The 10,371-nt window shown below is 40.2% G+C and overlaps 1 protein-coding gene across 1 annotated transcript in view; it reads left to right on the top strand.

Annotated features, from left to right (window-relative positions):
• The first annotated feature begins 6,590 nt into the window (after positions 1–6,590).
• LOC105929042 (opsin-5-like) overlaps positions 6,591–10,371 on the top strand; it is a 36,055-nt gene continuing 32,274 nt past the window's right edge. Inside the window, exon 1 of the mRNA XM_012866641.3 lies at positions 6,591–6,996. Coding sequence (XP_012722095.2) covers positions 6,927–6,996 — 70 coding nt within the window. The 5' untranslated portion in view covers positions 6,591–6,926. The remainder of the gene's footprint in view (positions 6,997–10,371) is intronic.

Raw genomic sequence — 10,371 nt, 5'->3', positions numbered from 1 at the left:
AGGACCAGAAATGGAGTAAAAACTTTTTTTTAAAACTGTTTTGCAATATATCCACATTGTGTGTTCTGGCTAACCCCGTCAGCTTGATTTGGTTTTCGGGCAAGGTCTGTTTATACAGGCTGCCTTTCAGACTCAAGGACAGTTTGTACTAAGGTACCAACGAAAAGCTTAGTTTCCCCAGTTCCCTCATTCGAAATTTAATGAAATTTTACCTTGAACTTTTTTTATCTTTACGAAAGGCAAAGAACTGGCAATGGACACAAAGCACAACTTCTGCTGGAAAATCTGAATAAATGATTGAATAATCAACAAAGTCCTTGGATTAAAAAAAACAGGCTTATTTTTACTATGTAAGAAGAAAGATAACAATCTAGGAAAATAATAAATGTTTCAAATCCTGTAGAAAAATAATTTATAATGCTTAATTTCATATCCATTTAACTATAGACAAGCTTGTTCAGTAACAAACTGAACATTGCAAACAACGCAGTACTTATTCACAGTGAGAAAGTCTGCAAGCCTTGAGGGGTTAGAGTCACTTTTTACAACTGTATGAACCATTTATGCTCTCATTATGAGAACATAAAGTGTACATTACATGGAGGGATGTGCCACGAGATTTGAATACATTTATAACTTGGAAGTACATAGATCTCCTGAAGGTATTTTTTTAAACAGTGTGTGTTATGAACAGACCTTTATTCCACAGTTGTAGATTAATTTGCCCATATTTTTGGAAAGAAGATTGAGCCCAGCTTTTCTTAGCTTGGCTATCTTCTCTTTGTGTTGGTCTAAGTCCCATGATTTTGTTATTGTATGAATGCTTCTGAAGTTCTCTCAAGATCAAAACCTCCTTTTCTTCTTCCTAAGTAAAGTGCAAGAACTCGCCTCAAACTGGTCGTCATGAAAATTAAATGAAAAACACTGTATGTATCATGACATAATGGAAATTAATTTGTCTTTAACGCGTTTCTAAAGTGATTCAAATTTAATTTAATTAAAAAACACACAAAAAAGAGATTACTCACTGTCATTATACATTATACGAAAAATCCATCTCTTACATTACTGTGGAGGATTTCTCCCCGCTCCTTTTTGGAAAAACATTGCCACCATTCATTGAGGTTTGTCGGAATTTGTTTCATCACAGCTCTCTTAAGATCGTACCGCAGCACTTCATTCTGATTATTTGTTTTTCAGAAGACATGTGATTTATTCTGATGCAACATGATTCAGACTGATAGTTTCTTTCGTTTTGTTTACCTGAGTGAGAAGAGTTTACTGTCATGTGCTTTCACGTCTTAATGCTAACCGCTACTAGCCTGCAGAAACCTAGATGTAGCCATTGTGCGTGTTTTACAATCACTAAACGATCTGACCCAAGGGAAATTTTGCAGGGATGTCCTGGAAGGTTTTGATGCCTGACTTAAATGTTTTCCACTTATGAATGATCTTTTATACTTTTAAAGGTTTGTATTTGAGGTTGTTCGGAAGTTGCCTGACAATTCTTCGTAAACTCATTAGCTGCACATGTGCTTCCCAGTGGTGGGCACAGCTAACCAAAAAGTTAGCTTCAACAGTTCATATTCCAAAACTAACAAATATTAGCTTCACTACCATTAAACAGAAGATAAATAAGGAAACTGTAGGAAGCTAATGCTAGTTGCTAACCGCTAACCAATGCGGTCCACTCAGTCTATGTCACACGTCTTTAGACCTCGCTATGTCCCTTACTGGCACCAAGGAGCTATAAGGAATCCCACAATCCTTTGCATGACATGACGTATAAGCACAGCCAACCTCATGTAAATTAACGAAAATGTCATGAGAGAAGAGAGCGCTCACTTTGTAGTTGATTTTCAGAAGGCTGTAGGCCCAGATTTTACTAGTTTCTGTCACATAATGACAAAGTTAAAGGTTGTCCAAAAATGGCACAGCCGTCTGAATCTCCTTTCCTCCCCACAATAGGATTCTTATTGTTAACACATGAAAGGTCAAGGAACAGGAGCTGTCAGCTAGGAGCTATAGCTAATTAGACGTTTTCGGATGGAGCCTGAGTATTAGTTTACCAAGTGTATGTTCTTAGCAGCCTCTGGCTCTTATAATAAAAGAAGGAAGGATGCACGTTCAGACAGATTTTTTGTTTGTTTGTTTTTAGGCTTTATCTTTGTTTAGTAATTCATAGAAAAAAGGATTTTAGTTTATCCTGATAGATACAAAAAGGTCAATTGGGTTTTGGACAGCTCAGTTTTAGTTGTATCTTCTATTTGACAGATTTTTTATATAGGAACTATGTAACTATTATGACATACCATCTTTAGTTATATTTCCAAATCAGAGGCAGAGTAAAGGGTGACTGTGGCTTGATGGGTTGAGTAGTCATCTGGCAATCAGAAGGTTGTGGGTTTGATTCCAGCTTCCCCTTGCCACATGTTGATGTGCCCCTGGGCAAGGCACTTAACCCCAAATTGCCTACCGAGCTGCATCTTGCTGTATGGGGAGTGTTGGCCTAGTGGTTAGAGCAGTGTGCTTGCACACAGGGAAGGATGCAAGTACCCAGTTCGATCCCCAGCACTCTGCACTCTGGGTCCCTGAGCAAGTCCCTTAACCCCAGAACGCTTCCCAGGCGCCGCACATGGCAGCCCACTGCTCCCCAAGGGTGATGGGTTAAAAGCAGAGAACAAATTTTGTTGTAATGTATGTTTCAATGACAATAAAGATGATATTACTATTACTAAAACTTTCAGCAACCTCTTTTGACCTATGGAGGTTCCTTCATTTTGTGCCCCAATTAGGTCCATTTGAGACAAAAAATACTGTTTAAAAGGTTTTCAGATAATTACATTGTAACAGTATCTCATGATTTAGGTTGTTGTTTGTTTATTTTGGATTTTTCTGGACTTTTCTTATCTGCTTGTCACCTCTCAGCCACCAGCCACTGTCTAATCAGCTCAGCCACTAGTCAATTGGCCCACATCAACTCCACCTGCTGCCAGTAATTACATTGTCAACTCTGGTCACCTGTTCACCTGCTTCAGCCAACTCGTCCCCACCAGGACGTCTCTTCTCATCTGATCTGATCTGATCTGATCTTGTGTGATGTGCTTTGCATTAACCCAGCCAAAATCCAAACATAGAGCAAAAGAAAACACATAAGTATTCATGTCTTTATAGTTTCAGACAGCTAAATGAGCCACTCTAACATCTCCTCCCTGGGGTGTATTTCTTTTGACATGTGTGTGCAACTCTACCATGTAAACAAAAGTTAGTTTGTACAGAAAATTACACTAAATAACCCCTGAGGGAAGTTCTTATTACGGCGCATGATAAAATTCATACTGGTATGCAGTGAACTGGAAAACGGAACAATGTTTTAGTGGCAGTTTAATCATCTCTCTCCTTCTCTGCACTTGGGTCATAGATAATTTATTGAGAACCCTCATTATTTACAACCAAGTCCCCCTCTTAAACTTGTCAGTAGTGAAATCACGTCACTGCTGAAAGACATGTTTGGACTCTCGGGAGCCACGGGCCAAAACTCCCGTTCAGTTCCTTTCTCACACACACTGGCTCCATCTGGGTAAACAACGTGCTGGTGAGAAGCTACATATTATTGAGGCACCCTGTTGTTAATGACAAACCTAAAAGCAAGAGCAAAAAAAAAAAGACTTACTTCAAGACTGCATGAATTCGGGGTTGGCGAGGATTGAACTTAATCCCGTTTAAATCCACACTGACGCAAAACATGATCTTGTTTGATCGGGCATTGCAGGAATAAAGACAAAATAGCAAAATCCTGTTTTTCATGTTGTCATCCTACAGCCACAAACTCTAATCCAGTTTAATGGCACTTTATGTGACACAAAAAGGACACAGTTGTGAAGTGGACAGAAAATGCATCATTTTTCAGTCCAAAAATCTGAAAAGTGTGGCATGCATGTGGTGTCAAAATGAGTACAAACCAACAGGACTAAAGCGAGTGAGCAAACCTTTTAGGGGCCATGTATTAACCTGTATACAGGGAGAGGACTACAGCCCTTCAGATTTTTTTTAAGCCTCTAACATATTTTCTTTCCTGGATTGCCCTGTTTTGACCAGTTTCCCTGTCCCTGCTCACAAAAAGCATCCCCACACCTTGCTGTTGCCACAACCATGTGTCACCAAAGATAACAACATGGCGGCGTTTGGTTTTGGCTTTCTTATGGTGGTTCCTGCTTAATCCACTTCTCCTCTTCTACAACCATGAGCTCCAAATCGCTACAGAGGACCAAAGACGCAGTCCAAAGAAAGTTATGGAAAAGATCCAGAAGTGGCAGGGACAACTTTGTGAATGGTGTCGTCATTGCAAGTGAATGTTGGGGGAACCTGTCACAGCACCAGTGGTGCTGCATCTTCTGATGTGTGCCTGTTTTTTCTTGTTAATGAAAATTTACTGTGTTCATCTTCATGTGGACTAGGTTTACGTCTAAATTTCGCCTAAATCTTCCCATTGAGTCTGTATAAGCCTGCACATCCTGATACCGGAAGCTTTAACATGACCACAGAGTTGTTATGGTGCCCTCCGGGGTCAAGGAAATATCTGAAATGATTATCTATATAAAGCATCTGGAACCATAAAGCCCAAAACTATTTGAAATGAATTGACAACATTCCATGACCCCTGGATAGTTTTTACTTTTTCTGGTGTTAACACAGTTTTGAGTACATCGAGTAAAACGCTCATAGAGGTACAATGTCATGACGGTTTACAACTATTTCCAGAATGTGAAGCCTATCACCAACAAGTTATTTGATTCAGAAGAAAACACATGTTTTCATTTTAAAATGTAAAAGGAAGAACATATTTTCCTTTTCTTAATCAAACAAAATATGACAGCCAGATGTGCTTGGACCATCAATATGGGGCTATCACGTGCTTAATTCTTTACAACCAATTTTAGAAAGGGTTTTTATTAGAATAAATGTTATATTATGGCCTGCACAATCAGAAGAGTGCCCACTAGATGGTTGACCAACAAACAGAAATGGACAAGTCCACAAAAAGGGTAAACCGCAAAAGGTAATTGCCAAAAAAGCTTGCTATTTATTAAGTGCTATATCCAACCATGCTATCGTAAAGTTGATTGACTGCAAACTGTGGGAGAACAATATGCACAGACAACAAGGGTAATTGCAGCCTTAAAAAAGTTAATAATACAGTAATGAATTTCAAAGTGCCGCTGATATAGAGTTGTTACACACGGTAACATTTTCCAAGCATTTATTCTTTGTTAATTTAAATGATATAAACAAACGCCAATGAAAAGGCTAAATTCAGTTTCTCAGAAAATTGGAATACTACCCAAAATATGCCATAAACCGGTGGTCCTCAGTTGTGGTCGTCAAGGGCCGGTGTCCTGGAACATTTAGATGTACAGCTGATCCAACACACCTGAATCAAATGGTTGAATTTCCTCCTCAGTATGCAGTCAAGTTCTCCAGATTCCTGCTAACGACCTCATTATTTGACTCAGTTCTGTAGAAGCAGAGGAACAAATTAAAGTTATAGGACACCGGTCCTCGAGGACCAGAATTAAGGACCACTGCCATAAACCAATTGAAAAAGCCTTTTAATATATAAATTGTCACAATCCCTATCTGTGTGTTGATTTTCTTCCGTGGATGTAATTTTGACTTGTTCGTTAAGATTCCTAGATCATTCTATGTTCCTATCTTATGCCCTTGTAGTATTTATCTTTCGGCGGTTGTCCGTATTTTAGTTCTTTTGTGAATTTTGTTCTTAGTTCATTCTGTGTTATATTTCCTGTGTTTCCCTTCATTACATTGCTCTCCTCTCCTCAGCTCATTTGTTTCATTTATCTCAACTGATGTTCCTCAGTTCTCCCCTGATATTTCCACCTGAGCTGTAATGTTTTCCCACTCCTTCCCCGCCATAAGCTTCCTGGTTTTGCATTATTTTTGTTTTTCATTTAAAAACTTATGCGGCTTCCGAGGTCCTATCTGCACTATTTTTCCAGCAACACCCTCACATACCTTGACGGAAATATTATGGGACGTTACAGGGGAAAACCACCAACCTCCACAAGGAGCATAAGCCCCAAAAGGTCAATACTATGCAAAATATTGGTTATACAACCACATCATTGGAGAGCTTAGTGAAAGGAAACAGTATTTCAGAAGGAGCCCACAAGCAGTAGAACCAAATGTAGCATTTGGAGGACCCTGAAGCCCATTTAACAATTCTGGGAAGATACCCTTGGCATAAACTGTGTTGTGTTTCAATACCTGATCTAATGATCATGATGTGATTTTGCTTGACTGGCCATCAAATTAAAATGCTTTACCTACGTGACTGTGTGTGATGCATCTATTTGAGTTTCCCTTATTTGGAAGGCCTTTGTGAAAATAAATGTAAATTTTATTGATATTTTAACTGTTGTATTTGTTAGACATTCCTGTGGGATTGTCGCCCTTGGGTTTCAGGTTGTCTATGGAGGGAGGGGGCGGCATAAGCAGTCGCAAATATCGTTTGCGCGTCGGGACAGCCCTCCTCTTCTCATCACTGACTCACTTCTAATAGTTTCCTTGCCCCTGACAGTGGTTTCCGTGGGAATAGCGAAGCTTTTCCCCACCCTTCCAACTTGTCCCTCCTCCTCCTGAAGGTTATGTCACCCGGCGGAACCGGGATTGCTTCAGACTTCGGACGGCACCGCTGCCCTTTTACGCACGATCTCCCTGTTTGCATCCCGCTACGTGGGCGCACGGCTGCCGTCTCTGTCTCCGCGATCCCTGCGTGCGGACAGATGGATGCGACAGCGGAGCGCACCAGCACCGGCTGCAGCGGCACACATCCACTTAAATATCACATGAGGACCCTTCTTTTCTAATAATAAAAAAAAACACCTGTCTTTTTTTTAACATTTCCAATGGATATTTACGCCTCTGCGTTGTCACCGGCGCTGGACATCGGCGCGGGATGCTACCTGCTGGTTTTAAGTAAGTAGACACGATTTAAATTTTTGTTTGTTTGTTTGTTTGATCAGTTTGAAAGAGTTATTATCATTATTTTCTCTCTTGGATTTGGGAATCGCCTGGCAAATCAGTTTTTTTTATAATCTAATTTACAGGTTGCAACAATGACACATTCGGTCAAGTAAAAGCAGCTCTCTGTTCTGTGGATGAAATATTTGGGCATGCATGTTGTCACTTAAATTTAAAACGTAGGTGACCAATGTAGCGTTGTGGGTGTCTGCTTGTCTTGACTGAGATTGGATACGTGTCACCAACCTGTTGATGAAAACATTCAAAGAATTTTCTTCGGTTTATTCCTGGTTTCTGGAATAAATGTAAAATTGCGCACCGCTTAAGTCAGTCAGGAGTACAAAAACCATAAACTGTCGGGGCTGTTAGACGGGGGCTCATTGTGATATCAGATGTTGTTGTTTTTTCCTGTGTAATTATTCCTAAACAACAATCTGATTGGATTCTAAATTTGGTAAAAACGCATACATTAATATTAAGCGTGAATCATTGGTAAGATTTAGAAATTATTGTCCAAGATTTTTTTTTAACATGCAAACAAATAGATATGATGAATAACATGCAAAAATAAAAAGTCAACATTTGTTCAAGTATGAACACACACTGGACACTTTATTAGGTACACCTTGAAAGTATCATGTAGCACCCCCTTTTCCCTTCAGAAGTGCCTTAATTATTTTTGGCATTTATTCAACAAGGTGTCAGAAAGATTGCTTAGAGATTTCGGTCCACCTTAACATGATGCCATGATCTGGTCGGTGCAGACGTGTCAGCTTCACGTCCATGATGCTATAATCTCGTGTTCTGACACATCCCTGGGCACACACACAGAGGATATTTTGTGGGCATGTGCTCATGCCAATAAAAGGGCACATATCACCATTTTTTTCATGAAAACACACAGTAGAACTTTATTTTTGTTTAACACAGGGTAACTCAAAGTATCAAGTATAAATAAATGAATACCAGGCCAAAAAACAGACAAACCGGGTCCATACTCTGTGCTTTTTAGTAATATATATCTCTGTCAAGTGATTTCAAATCTGTAAAACGTGTAGGCTATGTGTTATGAATAGATGCTCTTTGTGCGAAAAAAGGCAGCAGCATTTCCATCAGGTGTGACACCTAAATCTCCACCTCCTTTTTTGCAGGAACCGTCAAGCCAGAAGCCCCATAATGTTTTCAGCAGCACTGTAATATTAACTAAGTGTCATGGTTAAATGTGCACCAAACAACTCTAGGGATTCCACAAACACCAACATTACCTATGTGTCAGATGCTACGGCTCATAGGAGAAGTGTGACGGCTCAAAATTTTGGCCTGGTGCTCAGGCTGAGATCTCTGCGTACCTCCAAATAGAGGAGCAGGGGAGGGGCTAGGTGCTGTAGATCAGGTCTACAAAATTCTTGCAAGAACTCAAATAAATGCCCGTCAAATGTAAGGGGGGGGGGGGGGGGGGGGTTGATGACGAAAAGAGATTAATTGTTGTTTTTAAATATTGATGAATGGGAGGAAAAAAATGCAGCAGAGCATTCTTCTCATCCAGGGCAAAAGGGCAAGTGCTCTTGCACCACTAAGGGTTTATCACATGCCTGCACATCCCAAGGGTGTCCTATTGGTTTCGGATCAGGGGGTTGTGGATCCCATTGGAGTACAGTGAATCATTATCATTGCCAAGAAACTTGATGTGAGCTTCATCACATGAATTATCCTGCTGGAAGTAGCCTTTAAAAACATGGGTACACCGCCCCTAAATTGATGTACATGGTCGGCAACAGTACTCAGGCCAAATTATGGCAACGAAATGCTCCCCATATTATTAAACCACAAGCAGCAGCAGCCTGAACCATTTATACAAGGCAAGATAGATTTTATTATTTGTATAGCGGTAATTAACAACATGTCATCTCAAGGCACTTTACAAAGTCAAAATCAATGAAATCATACAGACAGATTGGTCAAAAAGTTTCCCGTCTAACAGAAACTCAGCAGATTGCATTGAATCTTTAACAAGCAGCATTCACTCCTCGTGAAACATCATAGAGCCACAGTGGACAGTTGTCTTTATTGTCGATGGCTTTGCAGTAATCCTTCATACTGAGCATGAATGTAGCAACGGTGGAGGAAAAACTCCCCTTGAACAAGAATAAACTTCCAGCAGAACCAGGCTCAGTGTGAACGGCCATCTGCCACGACTAAAAACAAACATGAGATGTAGGCTCATGGTTTCAGGCCAACTGCTGTACCTGATGTCTGAATGTTACAGCTGAAATCTATTTCCTGAAGTGGCACCTGGTGTTGTCTCGTGCATTTTTTTTTTCTCGATGTTTTACATGCTCACAGGATATCTTCTTTCTCTGACCGCTCTCTGTAAACCCAAGAGATGTTTGTGTGTGGAAATCCCAATAGAGCACCGGTTTCTGAAATAATCGAACTCCATCTGACACTTCAACCCACTTTTTACCCTATTTTGATGCTCAGTTTAAACTGCAGAAAGTTCTCTTCACAATATCTAGATAGCAAAAGTCATTAGGCTCCGGTAATGTAACTGGCTGATATGCTATTTGGTTTAACAAGCAACTAAACAGCTGTACCTAAAAAGTAGCTAGTGAATGTACCAAATATTTTCAACCTCTGTTTTACAAATTAAAGGTTGTTGGGTTTTTTTTTCAAGACTTTGAGGCACTAGCGGCCCTTGTTTACAGAGTGCAATGGAGTTTGTTGTTGTGGTTCACTTGTGTTTTATGGATCTGGAGAAGGCTCATGACTCTGTTGCCTCCAGGGGTTTGTTGGGTTGCCTCAAAAACATAGGGGTCGGCTTTTATAAGGGCTATAAGGTTAATTTATAGCCAAAACAAGTCCTGCGTCAAGCATTGTTGGCACAAAGTCAAGTTCTTTTCTTAGTATGTGTTGGCCTGGAGCAAAGCCTGATCCTGTTTGTGATGTTCATGGCCAGGATCTCAGGGCAAGATCATGAAGAGATGGAGGTCTAGTGTACAAACCTCAGGGTTGCGTCTTTCCCTTTTGTAGTTTGATTTGGTCCTATGTGCGTCTTCACACCATGACCTTCAGCCGGCTTTGGAGTGGATTGTGAAGCGGTTGGAATAAAATCCAGCTCCTCTAAGTCTGAGGTCATGGTTCTCAACCAGAAAATGATGGATTGTTTCCTCTAAGTTAGTGGTTAGAGACACAACTTCATTCATAGGTTCTTGAATTGTGGTAATGTGTGAATGGGGGCCATATTTGAATTAGTGTTCATTATTAGTTACTATTGATTGAATCTACAGTGTAGGTTGCGGGTAAAGGCAAATGCAAGGTAGCTTTCAATAA

The sequence above is a fragment of the Fundulus heteroclitus genome, chromosome 15 (genome assembly GCF_011125445.2).
Source record: "Fundulus heteroclitus isolate FHET01 chromosome 15, MU-UCD_Fhet_4.1, whole genome shotgun sequence".
NCBI classification, from domain to species: domain Eukaryota; kingdom Metazoa; phylum Chordata; class Actinopteri; order Cyprinodontiformes; family Fundulidae; genus Fundulus; species Fundulus heteroclitus.
Note: the sequence above shows the minus strand (reverse complement) of the source record. Positions and strands in the feature narration are given on the sequence as shown.